This window comes from Staurois parvus, unplaced genomic scaffold (genome assembly GCF_062004578.1).
Source record: "Staurois parvus isolate SC_StPar_1 unplaced genomic scaffold, SC_StPar_1.0 ptg000463l, whole genome shotgun sequence".
NCBI classification, from domain to species: Eukaryota; Metazoa; Chordata; class Amphibia; order Anura; family Ranidae; genus Staurois; species Staurois parvus.
Genome location: NW_028318259.1, coordinates 261,202 through 286,374, shown reverse-complemented (window position 1 = coordinate 286,374; position 25,173 = coordinate 261,202). Strand labels below are relative to the sequence as shown.

General features: G+C 43.2%; 1 protein-coding gene across 1 annotated transcript in view; it reads left to right on the top strand.

Moving 5' to 3' along the window:
* Positions 1-17,454, top strand: part of LOC149452801 (claudin-15-like) — an 81,469-nt gene extending 64,015 nt beyond the window's left edge. The window contains exons 2-5 of the mRNA XM_089688951.1: positions 457-621; positions 5,519-5,600; positions 5,692-5,802; positions 15,895-17,454. Of these exons, the coding sequence (XP_089545077.1) occupies positions 457-621; positions 5,519-5,600; positions 5,692-5,802; positions 15,895-16,021 (485 nt within the window). The 3' untranslated portion in view covers positions 16,022-17,454. The remainder of the gene's footprint in view (positions 1-456; positions 622-5,518; positions 5,601-5,691; positions 5,803-15,894) is intronic.
* Positions 17,455-25,173: the final 7,719 nt, after the last annotated feature.

Here is a 25,173-nt window from a genome sequence, read left to right as displayed (position 1 = left end):
AAGTGACAGACAGCACAGATCCTGCAGCTGTGCTGTCTGTCACTGTTTGCTGCCGATCGCCGGGAAACAGCCGCTAAGGACCGGCTGTGACCCGGCGACTCACATCTGCGGCGGTGATCGGCGCGAAAGATAGGGCGGCGGCGCGCCCTATCTTAAAAACGTGATTTTGCCTGCGAGTGCCGCCCTGCCGCCGTATATCTACAATGGCTGGGCGGCAAGTGGTTAAAGAGTGGGATAAGTGTATAAATGTAGCAGGGGAGTATGTCAAACAATAAATGCAGTTTGCACTTCTTGAAATTTGTTCTTTTATTATAAAAACTCCACAGTCCCAGTTTGACTTGAACGCCCCTCGTATTTTACTGCCAGGACTTCTTTGAATCTGAATTCAATCCCCATGGTTTAGAGAATCACTGTTGCAGTGCATTATTTCATATATTTGTTTGTCCTCTACCACAGGTCACCTGCAGGCTTTCCGGGCCCTTATCATTTCTTCGTTAATTTTGGGATTTTTCTCGTGTCTGAGTGGGATGATTGGACTGCAGTGCACGAAAATTGCTGAAGGGAATTCTGTATTGAAGGGCAAATTTATAACAGCAGCTGGAGCTATGTCTATAGTTGCTGGTGAGTTGAATAGAACTTGGTTTTGAAGTCTCTCACCCAATGTCCTGCGAACAATGTGTCAGTCATAATTTTACAATATATCCCACATGGAAGAAACATATATTTTAAATACATTTTAAAAATATGCTAACGTATATTTTTACATATATTTGTAAATGCATTCCAAAAATGTAGATTCAATGTATTTTAAAAGACATACAGTATATTAGAAAATGTATTTTTAAAAATATTTTTCATATATTTTGTAATATAAATACATTTCAAGAAACAGTATGTATGTATGTATGTATGTATGTGTGTGTGTGTGTGTGTATATATATATACTGCATGTTGAAATGCATTTTTTATATATTACGAAGTATGTGAAAAATATTTTTTTAAATATATTTTTTTTAACATATAAAAAAGCAATTTTAACATATATTTGTACATATATTTGTAAATGCATTCCAAAAATGTAGATTCAATGTACCGTATTTTTCGCTCCATAAAACGCACCTGACCATAAGACGCACCTAGGTTTTAGAGGAGAAAAACAAGAAAAAAAATATTCTGAACCAATGGACTGCAGACATAGTACAGGAGATGACCAGAGACTGCAGACAGTACAGGGGATGACCAGAGACTGCGGACATAGTACAGGAGATGACCAGAGACTGCGGACATAGTACAGGAGATGACCAGTGGCACTAATACAGCGATCAGTGCTAATAAAATGCACTGACGCTGTACTAATGACACTGGGCAGGAAGGGGTTAACATCTGGCGCGATCAAAGGGTTAACTGTGCGCCTAACTGTGCTCAATGTGTTGACTGTTCACTTTTACTAGGGGATGTGACAGGTTTTTGTCTCCCTGCAAAGCAGGAAAACAAAAACTGTCACATCCACGCTGTCAGCAGAGAGCATTGGCTCCCGGACATACCGATCAGCAGGTCCCGCCCAGTGAGTCAGGGCCGAGACCCATCAATTGTTGGAGCTAGCTTCAGGAGAGGGATCTATGTTGATAAACAACACAGATCTCTCTCCTGAAGCTAGCTCCGGCTGATTGGCATGTCAGGGAGCCAATGGCAGTGCGGGTAGGCAGATGTGCGCACGCGCCCCCCTACCCAGGGGTGTATTTACCACAAGGCAAACAAGGCATTTGCCCAGGGCAGCTTTTTTCAGGGGTGGGCAGCACTGCCCCTTGGAAGAAGGGAAGGGAGAAGGGACACACGCGGCATGGGGACCTGGTGGGTTCCGAGAGATGCTGTGGGTTTCAGGACGGTGCATGCACAGCCCGACTCTCGTTCCTGGGGATGTCCAGAGGTGAGTGTCTCTCTCTCTCGCCATGGGAGATGGTGGCTGGCGTATGGGGGGCAGTGGTAGAGGAAGGCTCGGGTGGAGGGTAGGGGTGCTATTGGTCAATGTCAGGCTCTTTCTGACCATAAGACGCACCTAGGTTTTAGAGGAGAAAAACAAGAAAAAAAATATTCTGAACCAATGGACTGCAGACATAGTACAGGAGATGACCAGAGACTGCAGACAGTACAGGGGATGACCAGAGACTGCGGACATAGTACAGGAGATGACCAGAGACTGCAGACAGTACAGGGGATGACCAGAGACTGCGGACACAGTACAGGAGATGACCAGAGACTGTGGACACAGTACAGGGGATGACCAGAGACTGCAGACAGTACAGGGGATGACCAGAGACTGCGGACACAGTACAGGGGATGACCAGAGACTGCGGACACAGTACAGGGGATGACCAGAGACTGCGGACATAGTACAGGAGATGACCAGAGACTGCAGACATAGTACAGGGGATGACCAGAGACTGCAGACATAGTACAGGAGATGACCAGAGACTGTGGACACAGTACAGGAGATGACCAGAGACAGCGGACACAGTACAGGAGATGAGCAGAGACTGTGGAGAGTACAGGGGATGACCAGAGACTGCAGACAGTACAGGGGATGACCAGAGACTGCGGACAGTACAGGAGATGACCAGAGACTGCGGACAGTACAGGGGATGACCAGAGACTGCGGACAGTACAGGGATGACCAGAGACTGCGGACATAGTACAGGGGATGACCAGAGACTGCGGACACAGTACAGGAGATGACCAGAGACTGCGGACACAGTACAGGAGATGACCAGAGACTGCGGACACAGTACAGGGGATGACCAGAGACTGTGGAGAGTACAGGGGATGACCAGAGACTGCGGACACAGTACAGGAGATGACCAGAGACTGTGGAGAGTACAGGGGATGACCAGAGACTGCGGACACAGTACAGGGGATGACCAGAGACTGTGGACTTTTGGGGAAGGAGGGGGACTGGGTACTTGAATTTAACAGGTACCCTCTCCCACTTCAGCGGAGTTGTACTCCCTTTTGTGTGGGCACCTGGCTGTGACAGCCGGGTGCCCACTGCGCATGCACGAGAAGCGCTGCGCTTTGTGAATGGCCCGGCATCTTCTGGGACACATGACAGGTCTCAGAAGACGCCGGGCCATTCACAAAGCGCAGCATTTCTCGCGCATGCGCAGTGGGCTGTCATAGCCGGGTGCCCACACTAAAGATGCCGGCGTGGGAAGACTGTACAGTGCTGGACCGAGGAACAGGTAAGGTCCTGCTGCAGAGAAGAGCCGAGCGGCCGGCCCGGTATTCTGACACGGTGTCAGCGGTGGAAATACCGGATCGGCTGCTCCATAAGACGCACTGACATTTCCCCCCTTTTTTGGGGGGAAAAAAGTACATCTTATGGAGCGAACAATACGGTATTTTAAAAGACATACAGTATATTTGAAAATGTATTTTTAAAAATATTTTTCATATATTTTGTAATAAAAATGCATTTTAACATACAGTATATATATATATATTTACTGAAATATATTGCATACGGCCAAAATTGTAGTATTTCAAATATATGTCAATATATTTGGAAAGAATATTTTTAAAATATATTTTTCTTCCGTGTGGGATGAACTGATGTAACTACAAAGCACAAGGAAGACTGCTGACGATGTCCCTGAGAAAGCAGATTGGGGCTGCACATAGCCTTCTCCAAGGGCGGACTGACCATTTGGAAACTCAGGCACTGCCCGAGGGCCTGGGGTCAGTAGGGGGCCCCACGAGATGCCCCTGGTACCTTTTTCATTGGCTTTTTTTGAGTTTGGGCAAGGACACAGGGGCCCCATGATCCCCTATTGCCCGGGGGCCCCATGAATTGTCAGTCCGCCCCTGGCCATCTCCAAAAGAAACAAGGATGTCTCTGTGAAATGTCCTTGTGGAGCATCTGGATTCTAGACCCAGGCTGTACTCTATACATTGACTTCTGAACAAGTCTGACCTAAGCCCCACCTCTTCCCGGAACTAGGCCCTGCCCCTGCTCATTTGATTGAGGTTTTTGCATTGGATCATCAGATGAATGGGGATGTAATCTAGGATAGAGAAGGGTGTCACTTACATGAAAAGTCTTGCCCAAAGCTCACCCCTCAGGCATTTAAACATACACAGCCATGCCTCCTCATGCCTTCCCTCTTGTAGTGCCTCCACCTATCTAAGCTCCAGTGTTCATGGTGTCAGAGGTTAGCAAAGGAGACAACATCATGGCACCTACCACATACCACCACCACTACCACCAAGTGTTCTGTCCTGATGATTGGCCACTCAGGCCATAGGGGAGGTCAAGAGTTCTGTCCTGATGATTGGCCACTCAGGCCATAGGGGAGGTCAAGTGTTCTGTCCCGATGATTGGCCACTCAGGCCATAGGGGAGGTCAAGTGTTCTGTCCCGATGATTGGCCACTCAGGCCATAGGGGAGGTCAAGTGTTCTGTCCTGATGATTGGCCACTCAGGCCATAGGGGAGGTCAAGTGTTCTGTCCCGATGATTGGCCACTCAGGCCATAGGGGAGGTCAAGTGTTCTGTCCTGATGATTGGCCACTCAGGCCATAGGGGAGGTTAAGTGTTCTGTCCTGATGATTGGCCACTCAGGCCATAGGGGAGGTCAAGTGTTCTGTCCTGATGATTGGCCACTCAGGTCATAGGGGAGGTCAAGTGTTCTGTCCTGATGATTGGCCACTCAGGCCATAGGGGAGGTCAAGTGTTCTGTTCTGATGATTGGCCACTCAGGCCATAGGGGAGGTCAAGTGTTCTGTCCTGATGATTGGCCACTCAGGCCATAGGGGAGGTCAAGTGTTCTGTCCTGATGATTGGCCACTCAGGCCATAGGGGAGGTCAAGTGTTCCAACTTCTCCAGAAGCATTTCTGCATTAGGCTGCTTTCTCACTGATCCATTTTTCTTCCATCTGTGTGTTAAAAAAAACGCATGACCATTAAATCCTATGGAACTCTTTATCTGGGTCTGTAGCATTTTTGGTGCATGTTTGGTATAAAAAAAAAAACACCAAAAATGCACCTCCCCATTGAAATGAATGAAAAATGCATCCAAAACGCGGCACAGCGCATCAAAAAAGGCTGTGTTTTTGGTGCATTTTTCTTTCCACAGGTGCAAGATGCACCAGAAACATGTCAAAAATGTGGTAAAAACACGGCACAAACACATATGCATTTTTACCGTGTTTTCTGCAAGGGAGCAGTGTGAAATTAGCCTTAGTGAGAGGAGAGGAAGCATAGGTTTGGTAATGGCTTTGTGTAGATCAGGGGCGGACTGACCATTTGGAAACTCAGGCACAGCCTGAGGGCCCGGGGTCAGTAGGGGACCCCATGAGATGCCCCTGGTACCTTTTTCATAGGCTTTATTGGGTGTGGTTTGAGTGTTGGTGAGGACACGGGGGCCCAATGATTTCCTATTGCCCAGGGGCCCCATGAGTTGTCAGTCCGCCCCTGGTGTAGATGCTACATAACATTCTTGTTGAATTTCTGATGTTCTTCTTCAGGTATCTGTGCTGGGATTTCCGTCTCTTGGTACGCGTCCAACATCACCAAGGACTTCTTCAACCCGCTATTCCCGGGAACCAAGTACGTATGGATCCCCATGAACAATGGTAACCAACTAGGAGACACCAATCGCAGTGATTGATAAAGACTTCTCAATTCTCTCCTTAATTAGGTATGAAATCGGCCCGGCTCTTTATCTGGGCTGGTCAGGATCTCTTCTAGATGTGGTTGGTGGATCGCTCATGTGCTGCTCATATAAATCTCAGGTGGCCAAAGCCAAAAAGTAAGTATCTGCTTCAACCAGTGGCTGACTTTGTATTGTAGCTTTACTGCTACAGTGTAGGCCAGCTATAAAATCACATGGTAGGGGCAGTGGTGTATTTAGGTTATGTGCTGCCCTAGGCAACACAAAAATTGGGGCCCTTTCCCCTGCAGAAAGAGCCTGACATTGTCCAATAGCACCCCTACCCTGCACCCGAGCCTTCCACTACCATTGCCCCCCATATGCCAGCCACCATCTCCCATGGCGTGAGAGAGAGACACTCACCTCCGGACATTCCCAGGAACGAGAGTCAGGCTGTGCATACACCGTCATGAAACCCACAGCATCTCTCGGAACCCACCAGTTCCCCATGCCGCATGTGTCCCTTCTCCCTTCCCTTCTTCCAAGGGGCAGTGCTGCCCACCCCTGAAAAAAGCTGCCCTGGGCAAATGCCTTGTGGTAAATACACCCCTGGGTAGGGGGGCACGTGCGCACGTCTGCCTACCCGTACTGCCATTGGCTCCCTGACATACCAATCAGCCGGAGCTAGCTTCAGGAGAGAGATCTGTGTTGTTTATCAACATAGATCCCTGTCCTGAAGCTAGCTTCAACAATTGATGGGTCTCGGCCCTGACTGGGCGGGACCTGCTGATCGGTATGTCCGGGAGCCAATGCTCTCTGCTGACAGCGTGGATGTGACAGTTTTTGTTTTTCTGCTTTGCAGGGAGACAAAAACCTGTCACATCCCCTAGTAAAAGTGAACAGTCAACATATTGCACACAGTTAGGCGCACAGTTATGTTGGGAATACAACAGCATGTACTATATAGTATTGTGTGTTAATATCACTTGACCAGTAGATGGCACTGTACACTAAGATTACTAGTTGTGCATATGTGTAAAACTTGTTGGTTCTCTCTCTTCCTCTCTTCAAAAAAAAAAAACCCAAGATGTCTGCTGTTACAGGTTGCCTAAATGTGTTCTGTATGTTTGCAACTTAAGCCATGTTGGTTATGTGTTATAGAAGACACTGGTAGTGATAGCAGAATTCAGACTTTACTTGTGTGGCTTAAGTTACAAACATACAGAGCACATTTCTCAGCAGACAGATTACAGACACATTACTTCCTGAAGAGATGATAGAGAAGAGCAGAGAGAACCAGTAAATTTTACACACACACAACTAGTAACCTTTAGCGTACAGTGCCATCTACTGGTCAAGTGATATTAACACACAATACTATATAGTACATTATAGTACATGCTGTTGCATTCCCAACACCCCTTCTCAACGGCATGTGCATAATTATATGACATTTAGTCTCTTTTGTAGAAAACAATGATGTTCCCTTGTTTTTTGGATAATCTGGTTCCATTGGTGTTTTTGCTTCCTTTGCATCTTGCATGTAAAACTGTTCTAACATTTCTGTAATTTTCTGACTTTGGTTAAGAAGATAGCTTCCATCCTCTTCCCGCTCTATTTGAATTCCTAGGTAGTGAGTAATGTTCCCCAACTCTTTAATTTCAAAATTTTATTTCAGTTTGTGAACTATTTGGTCATAGTCCCCTTCTTGTTCTGGTTCTTGTCCTGCTTCACATGGGTCAGTGTCTCTTGCCGATTCAGCGCGTAAATCCTCTCCACATTTTTCAAGAATTGTATTATCTGATGCTTTACTTTCATCAAAATAAACACTGCGGCTTACTGTGACCTTGTTGGTCTTTGGACAAAGGATTCTATATCCCTTACTCTGCTCACTGTAGCCGACCAGAATGCCTTCTATGGCTTTGTTCTCCAACTTGGAGCGTTTCTGACTTGGAATGTGGGCATATGCTTTACACCCAAACACTCTGATGTGTCCTACGTTAGGTTTTGATCCATTCCACATTTCATATGGTGTACTCTCAATAGCTTTTGATGGGAGCCTGTTTTGTAGGTATGTTGCAGTCATTATTGCTTCTCCCCAGTATTTGTTAGGTAAGGCAGCGTCCGTAATCATACATCTGGTCATTTCTACAAGAGTGCGATTCTTTCTTTCTGCTACACCGTTTTGCTCAGGAGTGTATGGTACAGTTGTTTGGTGTATAATACCTTGTTTCTTTAGGTATGATTCCATCTCTTTATTCATATATTCCCCTCCATTGTCAGTGCGTATTATTCCAGGTTTCCTTTGAAACTTGTTGCTTGTCATAGCTACAAACTCTTGAAGTTTTTCTAATATCTCACTTTTGTGCTTCATTAGATACGTTATTGTGTACCGGGAATAATCATCGATGAAAGTCAGTAAATATCTGTTCCCGCCAGGTGTGATGGTTTGCATTGGTCCGCACACATCACTGTGTATCAGTTCCATGGGTTTAATGGGTTTACTCTGACTGGTCTGTGGAAGAGAGGTTCGGGTGGCCTTTGCTTTGATGCAACACGTGCACTTGCTGAGTGTGTGGCAAGGCAACATTTTCATGTCTTCTGATAGACCTCTCTTTGCAAAGTCCTTTATAGCTTCTGGGTTTCGATGCCCCAATCTTCTATGCCACAGGTGGATGCACTTGTCATGTGGGGTATGAGTTGCCGCATTAGCCTTCTCACTTTCAGTGATGAGTTTGTACAGATGTTCATTTAATCTTCCTCTTGCTAGAATTTGCTTTCCATTTTGAATTGTGCATTCATTACCTCTGAACTGGACAGTGAGTCCATTGCTTGCAAGGGTTTTAACTGATAGGAGGCTTCCTTCTAGGCTTGGAACATATAGAACATTCTTTACAAGGATGCTCTGCTTGCCCCCTGATGGCGTTTTGCAGTTCAGAAATCCCTGACCTTTACCTTCCGCTGTAATACTTTTCCCATTTGCTAGGAAGACTTTATCTTTTACACTAAAATCAATTTCTGTGAAGAATGTCTCGTCGCTTGTCATGTGACTTGTTGCCCCTGAGTCAATGTACCATCCGTGTGAGGTACTATTCTGAGTCACTTTAAAAGTACCACTCCATGATGCACTTTCATTTTCTTTCATGACAGCTTTAGCTCTTTCTCTTGTGGGTAGCTCCCGCTTTCGCTGCTCAGCTTTCCAGATTGAACAGTTCTTTTTCAGATGACCGGCCTTTTTGCAGCGAAAACATACCCTGGTTTCTTTGCTTTGTCTTATGCCTTCATGCACCTTCAGAGCTGCCTCTGGTCTCTCGTTCTCTTCACTATGCAAATTTTCCTTTCTTCTGCTGTATTCATCAATTAATTTTCCCTTAACATATTCTAGCGTCAGTTCAGTTTCCGGTCTAGTTTCTAGAGCATTTATAAGGGCACTGTATGATTCTGGAAGGCTGCACAGAAGTATTGACAGAACATGGTTGCCTTTTATTTCTTCACCTATTGCACCCAGCTGGTCCACAATTTCTAGCATAGCATTTACATGTTCACCCATTTCCTGCCCTTTTTCCAGCCTCATCTTATACAGTTTGCGCAGCAGATATAGTTTACTGTTTAGGTTTGCACGTTCATGCAGTCTTTGTAATGCAGTCCACATACCTTTAGCTGTGCTTTCTTTCCTTATATGAATGAGTTGATCGTCCTCCACTAACAGGCTTATGACTGCTTTTGCTTGCCTATTTTTTCTGTCCCATTCTTCCGGGTTGTCATTGGGTCTGTGTGTATCTAGTACCTGCCACAAGTCATCTTTGGATAACAGCATTTCAAGCTTAAACTTCCACAGCTGGTAGTTGGTGTTGTTGAGCTTTGCTATTGTAAACTTCATATCTGAAGCACTTGCCATCTTTCAGTGAATTGGATACAGCTCTTGTTTCCTCACACAGGATTTGGTAGGATTGAAAATGCAGCACTTACTTGCTTGTAGTTTTCCTTTTTCCAGTGTCTGGAGCTGGGCCCATAACCTGTTGGTTATGTGTTATAGAAGACACTGGTAGTGATAGCAGAATTCAGGCTTTACTTGTGTGGCTTAAGTTACAAACATACAGAGCACATTTCTCAGCAGACAGATTACAGACACATTACTTCTTGAAGAGATGATAGAGAAGAGCAGAGAGAACCAGCAAGTTTTACACATACACAACTAGTAACCTTTAGTGTACAGTGCCATCTACTGGTCAAGTGATAATAACACACAATACTATATAGTACATTATAGTACATGCTGTTGCATTCCCAACAAGCCACACAAGTAAAACATTGTTCTGCCTCATCACAAGCTACCAGTGTCTTCTCTAACACATAACCAATAAGTTAACCCTTTGATCGCCCCAGATGTTAACCCCTTCCTGCCCAGTGTCATTAGTACAGTGTCAGTGCATTTTATTAGCACTGATCACTGTATTAGTGCCACTGGTCATGTCAGTGGAAGCTAGTCAGTGTCAGAATGCAGGCTGTACTGTCAGAGTCCTGGTATAAATTGCTGATTGCCGCTAGTATTAGAAAAGAAAAAATTTCAGTATATAAATACATATATATACCATCATTTGTAGACGCTATCATTTTCACGCAAACCAATTACTATGCACTTATTGGGACTTTTTTTTTTACTTAAGACATGCAGCAGAATACATTTTGGCATAAATTTGTGACAAAATTTAATTTTTTTCATTTTTTAGGGGATATTTTTATAGCGAAAAAAACATTTTGGGTCTTTTTTTCATTTTAAGTTTCATTATAAGTACATGAAATAAATAAATAAATAAATAATTTTAAAATTAAAAAAAAATATAAACAAAACTGGCAATCAAATACCACCAAAAGAAAGCTCTCATTAGTACAGCGTCAGTGCATTTTATTAGCACTGATCACTGTATTAGTGCCACTGGTCATGTCAGTGGCAGTTAGTCAGTGTCAGAATGCAGGCTGTACTGTCACAGTCCCGCTATAAATTGCTGATTGCTGCTAGTATTAGAAAAGAAAAAATTTCAGTATACAGTATATATATATATTTATATACACACACAATGCCATTTTTTCTTTTCTAAATCTTTTGGAGGGCAACAGGCATGAGTATTAGTTACACTGGCCCGGTGTAGTGCGGTGTAACTATGTATATACCATACCTGTGGGATCCCCAGAAGCTGCAGATCAGTAATAGACACTGCTATGAAACAACTTCCACAGTGATCTCCACTATCTTCCTGAACAGAGGTGGGCACCATTCCTCGATCACTTTGCATGTCCTCAATGAATGCAAACCATTCTCTGATTGACCGAGGTGGAGAGCTCTGGTAGCGGTGTCTACAACAGTGATTTCTAGCTTCTAGATCAGTGTTTCTCAACCTTTATTCATTCAAGGCACCCTTTATATTTCTGAGGCACCCCATTCTGCAATGTAAAAACCTAAACTAATAGTTTCACATAACGCAGAAATATCCACATACGTAGGTCACCGAACGTTGGAGGAGATTTATTCTTCCAAGGCAAACACACTTTTGTACACTGGTACAACTCTGCCTACATTCATTTTTGTTCCTGAGGATTATGTGAAAGAACAGATTGTCTGCATCCTGTTAGATGTGTATGCTCAAGCAACTGATCAGCAGATTGCACGGTTACAGTCTAGAACAGTGTTTCTCAACCTTTTTCTTTTTAGTCAAGGCACCCTTAAAACTTCAGCATAATCTCGAGGCACCTCATTCTAAAATATTAAAAAAACTTCTGAAAGTTTTACATAATGCAGCAACATCCAAATATGTAAGTCACCGAACGTTGGAGGAGATTTATTCTTCCAAGGCAAATATACCTTTGTACACTGGTACAACTCTGCCTACATTCATTTTTGTTCCTGAGCATTATGTGAAAGAACAGATCATCTGCATCCTGGTAGATGTGTATGTTCAAGGAGCTGATCAGCAGATTGCACGGTTACAGTCTAGAACAGTGTTTCTCAACCTTTTTTTTTTTTTTTTAGTTAAGGCACCGTTAAAACTTCAGCATAATCTCGAGGCACCTCATTCTAAAATCTAAAAAAAACTTCTGAAAGTTTTACATAACGCAGCAACATCCAAATATGTAGGTCACTGAACGTTGGAGGAGATTTATTCTTCCAAGGCAAATATACCTTTGTACACTGGTACAACTCTGCCTACATTCATTTTTGCTCCTGAGCATTATGTGAAAGAACAGATCGTCTGCATCCTGTTAGATGTGTATGTTCAAGCAGCTGATCAGCAGATTGCACGGTTACAGTCTAGAACAGTGTTTCTCAACTTTTTTTTTTTTTTTTAGTTAAGGCACCGTTAAAACTTCAGCATAATCTCGAGGCACCTCATTCTAAAATTTAAAAAAACTTCTAATAGTTATACATAATGCAGCAACATCCACATACTTAGGACATAGTATGCTATGAGGAATGTTGTATAGCTGAAACGCGTTAGCCCCTCTCAGTGTTTCTAAACTTTTTTTTTTTTTTCAAGGCACCCTTAAAACTTCAGCATAATCTCAAGGTACCTCATTCTAACATATAAAGAAAACTTCTAAAAGTTTCACATAATGCAGCAACATCAAAATATGTAGGTCACCGAACGTTGGAGGAGATTTATTCTTCCAAGGCAAATACACCTTTGTACACTGGTACAACTCTGCCTACATTCATTTTTGTTCCTGGGCATTATGTGAAAGAACAGATCGTCTGCATCCTGTTAGATGTGTATGCTCAAGCAACTGATCAGCAGATTGTACGGGTAAAGTCTAGAACAATGTTTCTCAACTTTTTTTTTTTTTTTTTAGTCAAGGCACCCTTAAGACTTCAGCATAATCTCAAGGCACCTCATTCTAAAATATAAAAAAAACTTCTCAAAGTTTTATATAATGCAGCAATATCCACATTATCCAACATTAGAGGAGATTTATTCTTCCAAAGCAAATACACCTTTTTATATTGGTATTGACTAGTATTCCAATGTTTCTCCCTCAGTTTCTCTCCCTCACTCAGCTAATGTGACCCCAGTGTTGATGGAGAGGGAAAAACAAGGATGCTATGCAGGCAACAAACGTCCTCCTTATCAAGTGCTGAAGTCATTGGTTGTTAGGATGCCGGTGGCCTGAAGGTTGTAATGGTGCACTATGAAAACCTGGGGCTTTTTAGGACTAAATGGCAAGCTTGATCCACCCGCTGGCTTGTATACAATTATTGGTCAATCTTTAGGCGTTTGGCCCAGGCAGTCCTGAAGAAACCTGAAGGTACCCTGGTTGAAAAAGGGCTGTTCTAGGTGGTCCCACAGGTACGGTATATACATAGTTACACTGGTTCAAGGTGGACCAATGTAACTATAAAAAAAAATCCATGCCTGGAATTTTTCTTTAATACCATTACAGACATCTATTTGTAAAAAGACATTTTCTATAATGTTCTATAATGGTTGGGCTGCCAGAAGGTCAAGCATATTGGGTTGAAGCTGAGTTGGTTCCTCACCAAGTTCTCAAAGGTTTCCACTGGTATAATTTGGGATAATTCCCCCTGTTCCTCCAGTGTTCAGTATTCATGTCAAGCAGTTGCGTAACTTGAGCGAGCAAAAAAAACCCCAAAAGTAGTATTTAGGTATGAGGCAATTACTGCGGTGAAGGTTTGTCAATAAAAACATATGGAACACTTCTCAAGGACAGGAGAAGATCTCCCACCAATCTCCAGGGACTGTCTTCTGTTATTTCAAGAGACGGTTGACGCACTGGGGTAGATTTACTAAAACTAGAGCACTCAGAATCTGGTGCAGCTGTGCATGGGAGCGAATCAGATCCTAACTTCAACTTGTTCAATAAAGCTTTGGCAATAAAACTTAGAAGCTGATTGGTTTCTCTGCAGAGCTGCACCAGATTTTGCACTCTCTGTCTGAGACAATAGCCATCTTAAACCAGCCTTGTTCCTAGCGTATTAGGGAGAGAAATAGCTCCCCATTGTTGGTGTCAGTGGGAGGAATAGTGCCCCATCATTGGTGTCAGTGGGAGGAATAGTGCCCCATCATTGGTATCAGTGGGAGGAATAGTGCCCCGTCATTGGTATCAGTGGGAGGAATAGTGCCCCATCATTGGTGTCAGTGGGAGGAATAGTGCCCCATCATTGGTATCAGTGGGAGGAATAGTGCTCCATCATTGGTATCAGTGGGAGGAATAGTGCCCCATCATTGGTGTCAGTGGGAGGAATAGTACTCTATCATTGGTATCAGTGGGAGGAATAGTGCCCTATCATTGGTGTCAGTGGGAGGAATAGTGCCCCATCATTGGTGTCAGTGGGAGGAATAGTGCCCCATCATTGGTATCAGTGGAGGAATAGTGCCCCATCATTGGTGTTAGTGGGAGGAATAGTGCCCCATCATTGGTGTCAGTGGGAGGAATAGTGCCCCCATCAGTGTCCCATCATTGGTATCAGTGGAGGAATAGTGCCCCATTGTTGGTGTCAGTGGGAGGTTTAGTGCCTCATCATTGGTGTCAGTGGAAGGAATAGTGCCCCATCATTGGTATCAGTGGGAGGAATAGTGCCCCATGCCTGCTGGTAGTGGGAGGAATAGTGCCCCATTGTTGGTGTCAGTGGGAGGTATAGTGCCCCATCATTGGTATCAATAGGAGGAATAGTGCCCCATCATTGGTATACATAGGAGGGATAGTGCCCCATGCCTGCTGTTCAGGGGCGGACTGACCATTTGAGCATTCGGGCACTGCCCGAGGGCCCGGGGTCAGTAGGGGGCCCCAGGAAATGCCCCTGGTACCTTTTTTATAGGCCTTTTTTGGGTGTGCTTTGAGTGTGGGCAAGGACACAGGGGCCCCATGATCCCCTATTGCCCGGGGCCCCCATGAGTTGTCAGTCCTCCCCTGCTACTGTTAGTGGAAGGAATAGTGCTTCATCATTGGTGTCAGTGGGAGGAATAGTGCCCCATCATTGGTGTCAGTGGGAAGAATAGTGCCCCATCATTGGTATCAGTGGGAGGAATAGTGCCCCATCATTGGTATCAGTGGGAGGAATAGTGCCCCATCATTGGTATCAGTGGGAGGAATAGTCCCCCATCATTGGTATCAGTGGGAGGAATAGTGCCCATCATTGGTATCAGTGGGAGGAATAGTGCCCCATCATTGGTATCAGTGGGAGGAATAGTCCCCCATCATTGGTATCAGTGGGAGGAATAGTGCCCATCATTGGTATCAGTGGGAGGAATAGTGCCCCATCATTGGTATCAGTGGGAGGAATAGTGCCCCATCATTGGTATCAGTGGGAGGAATAGTCCCCCATCATTGGTATCAGTGGGAGGAATAGTGCCCATCATTGGTATCAGTGGGAGGAATAGTGCCCCATCATTGGTGTCAGTGGGAGGAATAGTGCTCCATCATTGGTATCAGTGGGAGGAATAGTGCCCCATCATTGGTATCCGTGGGAGGAATAGTGCCCCATCATTGGTATCAGTGGGAGGAATAGTGCCCCATCATTGGTGTCAGTGGGAGGAATAGTGCCCCATCATTGGTATCAGTGGGAGGAATAGTGCTCCATCATTGGTATCAGTGGGAGGAATAGTGCTCCATCATTGGTGTCAGTGGGAGGAATAGTGCCCCATCATTGGTATCAGTGGGAGGAATAGTGCCCCATCATTGGTATCAGTGGGAGGAATAGTGCCCCATCATTGGTGTCAGTGGGAGGAATAGTGCCCCATCATTGGTATCAGTGGGAGGAATAGTGCTCCATCATTGGCATCAGTGGGAGGAATAGTGCCCCATCATTGGTATCAGTGGGAGGAATAGTGCCCCATCATTGGTATCAGAGGGAGGAATAGTGCTCCATCATTGGTATCAGTGGGAGGAATAGTGCTCCATCATTGGTGTCAGTGAGAGGAATAGTGCCCCATCATTGGTGTCAGTGGAAGGAATTGCGCCCCATCATTGGTGTCAGTGGAAGGAATAGTGCCCCATCATTGGTGTCAGTGGGAGGAATAGTGCCCCATCATTGGTGTCAGTGGGAGGAATAGTGCCCCATCATTGGTGTCAGTGGGAGGAATAGTGCCCCATAAAATACATTGACGTTTTTGGTTGCAACGTGACAAAATGTGGAAAATTTCAAGGGGTGTGAAGACTTTTTCAGGGCATTGTGTGTATTGTATATACAATCTACAGGATGTTAAAGGAAATAATGTTTTTTTCTTTATTATTTTCCAGAGGTTACACCTATTATTTTGGATTTCCAAACACAGTGTCCTTGGCGAAGCCTGCACCCCAAGTTGCCCTCCCACGATATCAATCAAGTAGCAGCATCTCTAAATATGGAAAGAACGCCTATGTTTAGCACTAACGTTCAGGACTAGGACTTTACCATAGAGCGGTGGTCTCCAAACTGTGGCCTGGGGGCCGAATGCAGCCCTTTGTTTGATTTGATCCGGCCCTTGAGGCATTATTCCTGCCACTGACACCAACGATGGGGCATAATTCCTGCCACTGACACCAACAATGGGGCATAATCCCTGCCACTGACACCAACAATGGGGCATAATCCCTGCCACTGACATCAACGATGGGGCATCATTTCTGCCACTGACACCAATGATGGGGCATAATTCCTGCCACTGACACCAACAATGGGGCATCATTTCTGACACTGACATCAACAATGGGGCATAATCCCTGCCACTGACACCAACAATAGGGCCCAATTCCTGCTACTGACATCAACAATGGGGCATCATTTCTGCCACTGACACCAACAATGGGGCATAATTTCTGCCACTGACACCAACAATGGGGCATAATCCCTGCCGTTGACACCAACGATGGGACATAATCCCTGCCACTGACATCAATGATGGGGCATCATTTCTGCCACTGACACCAACGATGGGGCATAATCCCTGCCATTGACACCAATGATGAGGCATAATTCCTGCCACTGACACCAATGATGGGGCATAAACCCTGGCATTGGCACCAACAATGGGGCATAACCCCTGCTGTTGATACCAACGATGGGACATAATCCCTGCGACTGACACCAAGGATGGGACATAATCCCTGCCACTGACACCAAGGATGGAACATAATCCTTGCCACTGACAGCAACGACGGGGCATAATCCCTGCCATTGACATCATCACCATTGGATACAACTGACTGGAGGGACGTCCTCCTACCCACCCAAGCAACCACTCACCTATGACCAGTGACTGATCCAGTCAGTCCAGAGCAGTGCAGTCCAGCACAAACAAAGTCATGACAATGGATGGGCAAGCATCCAGCAAGGAACGTGTGGGGCATATCGGGTACACCGACACCCTCACCATATTAACCCCTTCACACCGCCACCTCCTGGCCCTTTAAGAGTTTCAGAAGCCGGGAGGCGGGGTGGGATTAAGGGTCATGTCACGCCGTCACAGCGGTCACATGAACGGGAATGGTCCCAATCGAAAGAGGAGATCGGGACCTTTCCGTGAGTACCGGACATGTGTGCTGGGAGCGGGAAGGGTGCGCGCTCTCGGCTCATAGGTCCTTTTTTAATAGAACGCAAGTGTGCGGCCGCTCGGCATCTAGGCCCAGACGCCGGGAGGCCACACATTTGTGTGCAGCCGGCGTGAAGAGGTTAAAATTGCCAGCCAAAGAATTATTTGTGTTATATATCCAGAATTTGTGTCCTTTTTTAACTTTTTTAATGACTTGATTATTAAGGTTGCTAAAAATCACCTGAAAAGCAGTTTTCTTAAGAACAATAAACCAAAAAACGAAAAAGTTCCTCCGTGTGTTGAATCCTTTACGTGTTTTCCAAAAAGAAAAAGTTTGGGTAGATAAGTGGCAGTACTAGGAGCCGTCGGTTCGAATCCCAACCAGGGCACCACCTGCCTGGAGTTTGCATGTTCTCCCTGTGCCTGTGTGGGTTTCCTCCCACACTCCAAAGACATTCTGGTAGGTAATTGGATCCTGTCTAAATTTTTCTTAGTGTTTGTATGTATGAATGTGAGTTAGGGGCCTTAGATCCCATGTGGAAGAAAAATATATTCTCCCTGTGCCTGCGTGGGTTTCCTCCGGGTAATCCAGTTTCCTCCCACACTCCAAAGACATTCTGGTAGGTAATTGGATCCTGTCTAAATTTTCCCTAGTATGTGTATGTATGAATGTGAATTAGGGGCCTTAGATCCCATATGGAAGAAAAATATATTTGAAATATATTTTCAGAATATTCTCCCCAAATATATATTGACATATATTTGAAATGCTACAATTTTGTCCGTATTCAATATATTTCAAAATATATTTCAGTAAATAAATATATATATATATATATATATATATATATATATATATACTGCGTTTTTATTACAAAATATATGAAAAGATATTTTTAAAAATACATTTCAAATATACTGTATGTCTTTAAAAATACAAATCTACATTTTTGAAATGCATTTACAAATATATATAAAAACATATGTTAAAATTACTTTTTTATATGTTAAAAAAAATCTGAAGAATATATTTGAAAAAATATATTTTTAAAAATATATATATTTGAAAAATGCTCTTCCCAAATATATCGACATATATTTGAAATGCTACAGTTTTGGCCGTATGCAATATATTTCAGTAAATATATATGTATATATTGTATGTTCAAAATGTGTTTTTATTACAAAATATATGAAAAATATTTTTAAAAATACATTTCAACTATACTGTATGTCTTTAACCCCTCGCCTACAGGGCACTGTCACCCCCTTCCTGCCTACCGGGCACTTCTTCCCCCTTCCTGCCTACAGGGCACTGTCACCCCCTTCCTGCCTACCGGGCACTTCTTCCCCCTTCCTGCCTACCGGGCACTTCTTCCCCCTTCCTGCCTACCGGGCACTTCTTCCCCCTTCCTGTCTACCGGCACTTCTACCCCCTTCCTGCCTACAGGGCACTTCTACCCCCTTCCTGCCTACCGGGCACTTCTACCCCCTTCCTGCCTACAGGGCACTTCTACCCCCTTCCTGCCTACCGGGCACTTCTACCCCCTTCCTGCCTACAGGGCACTTCTACCCCCTTCCTGCCTACAGGACACTTCTACCCCCTTCCTGCCTACAGGACACTTCTACCCCCTTCCTGCCTACAGGGCACTTCTACCCCCTTCCTGCCTACAGGACACTTCTACCCCCTTCCTGCCTACAGGGCACTTCTACCCCCTTCCTGCCTACAGGACACTTCTACCCCCTTCCTGCCTACAGGACACTTCTACCCCCTTCCTGCCTACAGGACACTTCTACCCCCTTCCTGCCTACAGGACACTTCTACCCCCTTCCTGCCTACAGGACACTTCTACCCCCTTCCTGCCTACAGGGCACTTATACCCCCTTCCTGCCTACAGGGCACTTCTACCCCCTTCCTGCCTACAGGGCACTTCTACCCCCTTCCTGCCCAGGCCAATTTCCAGCTTTCAGCGCTGTCGCACTTTGAATGACAATTGCACGGTCATGCAACACTGTACCCATATGAAATTCTTATAATTTTTTTGAGACAGATAGAGCTTTATTTTGGTGGTATTTAATCACCTCAGGGTTTTTATTTTTTCTTAAAGAAACCAAAAACCACTGAAAATTTTGAAAATTTTTTTTTTTTCACAGTTTTTGTTATACAATTTTGTAAATAAGTGATTTTTCTCCTTCACTGATGTGCGCTAATGAGGCTGCAGTGATGGGCACTGATAGGCTGCACTGATGGACACTGATGGGCACTGATGAGGAGGCACTGGTAGGTTGCACTGATGGGCATTGACAGGCATCACTGATGGGCACTGAAAGGCAGCACTGATACATGACACTGATACATGACACTGATACATGACACTGATACATGACACTGATACATGACACTGATATATGGCACTGATAGGCAGCACTGATAGGCAGCACTGACTGGCACTGATAGGCGGCACTGACTGGCACTGTTAGGCAGCACTAACTGGCACTGATAGGCGGCACTGACTGGCACTGATGCGCACTGATAGGCGGCACTGACTGGCACGGATAGGTGGCACTGATTGGCAGCACTGATAGGTGGCACTGATTGGCATTGATAGGTGGCACTGACTGGCACTGATGGGTGACATTGAAAGGCAGCTCAGATGGGCACTGATGTGTGGCATTGATGTGGCACTGATGGACACTGACATGTGGCACTTCTGGGGCCACACTGATCATCAGTGCCCTGATGATCAGTGTAGATGTCCCCTACGCGGAAAGCCGATTACCGGCTCTCCTCTCCTCTGTCAGCGTGACAGCTCGCGGGGAGAGAAATGCCGATAACCGGCATTTCCGTGTTTACATGCGATCAGCTGTGAGTGGACACAGCTGATCACATCTTCAGCTGTTTCCGTGATCCGCTGTGTCCGACACAGCGCACCAGCGATCTCCGCGCTGCGCGCTCCCTGAGCCGCACATGCGCAGTAAGAATGGTAGGACGTCACATGACGTCCTATCAGAATGAGAGAACCACCTTGCGCCCGTCATTGTACTCTAGGGCGGGCGGAAGGTGGTTAAAAATACAAATCTACATTTTTGAAATGCATTTACAAATATATATAAAAACATATGTTAAAATTACTTTTTTATATGTTAAAAAAAATCTGAAGTATATATTTTAAAAATATTCTTCCCAAATATATCGACATATATTTGGAATGATAATATTTTGGCCATATTCAATATATTTCAAAATATATTTCAGTAAATATATATATATACTGTATGCTGAAATGCGTTTTTATTACGAAATATATGAAAAACATTTTTCAAAATATACTGTATGTCTTTAAAAATTGAAATCTACATTTTTGGAACGCATTTACAAATATATCTAAAAATATGTGTTAAAATGACTTTTTTATATGTTAAAAAAAATCTGAAGAATATATTTAAAAAAAATATATTTTTAAAAATATAGTTTTTTAAAATATATTCTTCAGATTTTTTTTTAACATATAAAAAAGTCATTTTAACATATATTTTTACGTATATTTGTAAATGCGTTCCAAAAATGTAGGTTCAACCCGCTCAGACCCGATCGGAAATTCCATTTTCCTCTATGGAGCGGCGGGTGTAAACGAACATGTGTCCGTTTACACCCGCCGACATCCGGTCCGATCCGGCAAAAAAGGACAAATCCGTCGGATCGGATGAAAACGGAGCAGGCGCTCCGTTTTCATCCGACCGCCCATTGAGGAGAGCGAGCAGCTCTGTGTCTGCTCTGCAGCAGCGGAGCAGACACAGAGCTGTCATCCGCTTGCTCAGCGGGGATCAGCGGAGAGATGGTCCCGCCCCTTCTTAAAGAGCCCTTACTAAACCTGTAACGCTCAGAATGTGGTGCAGCTGTGCATGGCAGCCAATTAGCTTCTAACTTCAGCTTGTTCAGTTAAGCTTTGACAAAACCTGGAAGCTGATTGGTTTCTCTGCAGAGCTGAACCAGATTTTTTACCATGTTGTTTTAGTAAATAACCTCCTTGTGTATATTAGAACATAGCCGTCTTCCAAAATTCAAATTTTGGAAAGAATAGAATGAAACAGTATAGAATAAAAAAATAAAAGAATATAATAGAAAAGAATAGACTAGAAAAGAAAATAATAAGCTAGAATAGCATAGAATAAAACAACTAGATTAGAATAGAAAGAATATAGCCATTGTTCGAAATCCCATTTTCGAAAAGAATAGAATAGAATAAAATAGAATAGAAAAGTTAGAGTAAAAAAGAATAGAATAGAAAATTAAATAATAGAATAGAAAATAAAGGAATAAAATTGAAAAGAATAGAAGAGAAAATAATAGAATAGATTAGAATGGATACAAACTATATAGTCATCTTTCAAATTTAAATTTTAGAAAATAGAATAGAATAAAATAGAATAGAGTAAAATAGAATTGAATCAAATAGAAAATAAAATAATAGAACAGAAAGTAAAGGAATTGAATAGAAAATAACAGAATAGAAAATAATAGAATAGAATACATTACAATAAATAGAATAGATTAGAATAAAATAGAAAGAATATAGCTGTCTTTCAAAATTCAATTTTCAAAAAGAAGAGAATAGAATAAAACAGAATAGAATAGAACAGAATAGAATAGAAAATAAAATAATGGAATAGAATAGAAAATAATAGAATAGAAAAGAATAGAATAGAAAAAAGTAGAATAGAATAGAAAGAATATAGCCATCATTCGAAATTAAATCTTTGAAAAGAATAGAATAGAGTAAAATAGAATAGCGTAATTCAAAATAGAATATAAAATAAAAGAATAGAATATAAAAGAAAAAAATAGAATAGAAAATAAAGGAATAAAATTGAAAAGAATAGAACAGATAATAATAGAATAGATTAGAATAGAATACAAACAATATAGTCATCTTTTGAATTTCAATTTTTTAAAATAGAATAGAGTGAAATAGAATAGAGTAAAATAGAATAGAGTAAATCAGAATGAAATCAAATAGAAAATAAAATAATAGAACAGAAAATAAAGGAATAGAATAGAAAATAATATAATATAATACAATAGAATAGAATAGAAATAAATAGAACAGATTAGAATAAAATAGAAAGAATATAGCTGTCTTTCAAAATTCAGTTTTCAAAAAGAAGATAATAGAATAAAACAGAAAAGAATAGAACAGTAAAACAGAATAGAATAGAAAATAAAATAATAGAATAGAAAATAAAGGAATAGAATAGAAAATAATAGAATAGAAAAGAATAGAATAAAATTGAAAAAATAGAATAGAATAGAAAGAATATAGCCGTCATTCGAAATTCAAGTTTTGAAAAGAATAGAATAAAATAGAATAGCGTATTCAGAATAGAATCTAAAATAAAAGAATAGAATATAAAAGAAAACAATAGAATAGAAAATAAAGGAATAAAATTGAAAAGAAAAGAACAGAAAATAATAGAATAGAATACAAACAATATAGTCATCTTTCAAATTTCAATTTTTGAAAATAATAGAATAGAAAAGAAACTAATAGAATAGAAAAATAGAATAGAAAGAATATAGCTGTCATTCCAAATAAAATTTTTGAGAAGAATAGAATAGAATAGCGTAATTTAGAACAGAATAGAAAATAAAGGAATAGAATAGAAAAAAATAGAATAGAATAGAAAGAGTAAAGCCATCTTACGAAATTTGAATAGAATAGAGCCAGCTATTCTTCACAATGAATTTGGATCGATTCAATATTTTCTATTCGGATTCTATTTGAATACTTCGAATCCATTGGAAAACCTTAAATCTGGTTGAAAACGAAAAAACGAAACAAAACTAATTTCCTTCCGAAACGAAATCAAGATGAAACAAATGTTATCACTCTGCACGTCTAATCCTTTCCAGGTTTGATGGCACCAAAAGCTTCCCGTGGCGGCATTTCGAGGACCAGATCTGTGGAGGCTCTGCCGAAAAAAAGCAGAGGGCCAAAAAAATGGTCACTGGTAGTGATGAAGGTTTGGGTGGAACCCACTGGAAATGGTCCCATGATAGCAGGCCGCCAGCCCTTTGGCAGGGGAATTCCAAGATGGCCACCTCCACTCAAGAGACACAGTGTAGAACATGGGTGTCAAACTGGCGGCCCTCCAGCTGTTGCCAAACTACAAGTCCCATGAGGCATTGCAAGATTGACAGTTACAAACATGACCCCCAAAGGCAGAGGCATGATGGGACTTGTAGTTTCGCAACACCTGGAGGGCCGCCAGTTTGACACCCTTGGTGTAGAACAAACCATGGTAACAAAGTAGCGGGATAATCTGCAGGAAGACCACATGCTAGTGATGAGTGAAGGCTTGGGCCGAACCCTCGGGAAGGCTGCCTGTCCAATCAGGGAATTCCCCTCCAGAAGCCGCATGTAAGGGGTGGGGATGCTGGTGACATCATTGACCTGATATGGCCACATCCATACAAGGGCGGACTGACCATTTGGAAACTGGGGCACTGCCCGAGAGCCGGGGTCAGTAGGGGGCCCCATGAGATGCCCCTGGTACCTTTTTCATAGGCTTTTTTGAGTTTGGGCAAGGACACAGGGGCCCCATGATCCCCTATTGCCCGGGGGGGCCGCATGAGTTGTCAGTCCGCCCCTGCATCCATATTTGGACTTTTTATGTTTAAATGTTTATATACAGTGGAGAGAATAATGATTTGAACCCCTGTAGATGTACGTTTGCCCACTTACCAAGAAAGGAAGGGTCTATATTTTTATCCTAGGTGTATTTTAGATGGTGGAGACGGATTATCAACCAAAAATCCAGAAAAAACACGATACAAATGTTGCAATTCAGTGAGTAAAATAAGTATTTGATCCCCTACCAACCAGCAATGATTCTGGCTCCTACAGTCTGGCTTTGCGCTCATGTGGTACACAGATTGGTCCTGGCAATTGAAGAAGGGGCTCCTAATGACAGCTCATTGTGTGTCCACAGAATCTCTTTCTTGGGCACCACCATAGGCAAGACTAAAGAGCTGTCAAAGGACATCAGGGACAGGATTGTAGACCTGCACAAGGTTGGAATGGGCTACAAGATCATCAGCAAGGAGCTTGGTGAGAAGGTGACAACTGTTGGAGCGATTATTCACAAATTAAATACATAATAACCATCAAGGATCAGCCCAGGACTACACGGGAGGAGGTTGTGAATGATCTCAAGGCAGTTGGGACCACAGTCCCCAAACAAACCATTGGTAACACAATACGCCGCCATGGATTGAAATCCTGCAGGGCCTGCAAGGTCCTCCTCCTCAACAAGGCACATGTCCAGTACAGGCCCGTCTGAAGTTTGCCAATGAAGCATGGAGGTGGGAACATTATGGTTTGGAGCCGTTTCTCTGCTAAAGGTACAGGCCGACTTTGCCGCATCGAGGGGCCAATGGATGGGGCCATGTATTGTAAAATCTTAGATGAGAGCCTTCTTCTCTCAGCCAGAACACTGGAGATGGCTCATCAATGGGTCTTCCAGCATGACAATGACCGTTGGAGCGATTATTCGCAAATTAAATACATAATAACCATCAATCGCCCTCAGTCTGGAGCTCCATGCAAGATTTCGCCTCATGGGGTAAGGATGATCATGAGAAAAGTGAGGGATCAGCCCAGAACTACACGGGAGGAGGTTGTGAATGATATCAAGGCAGTTGGGACCACAGTCACCAAACAAACCATTGGTAACACAATACGCCGCCATGGATTGAAATCCTGCAGCACCCGCAAGGTCCTCCTCCTCAACAAGGCACATGTACAGGCCCGTCCGAAGTTTGCCAATGAACATCTAAATGACTCACAGAAGGATTGGGAGAAGGTGCTGGGGTCAGATGAGAACAAAATTGAGCTCTCTGGTATTAACTCGCCGTGTTTGGAGGAAGAAAATTGCTGAGTATGACCCTAAGAACACCATCCCTACAATCAAGCATGGAGGTGGGAACATTATGGTTTGGGGCTGTTTC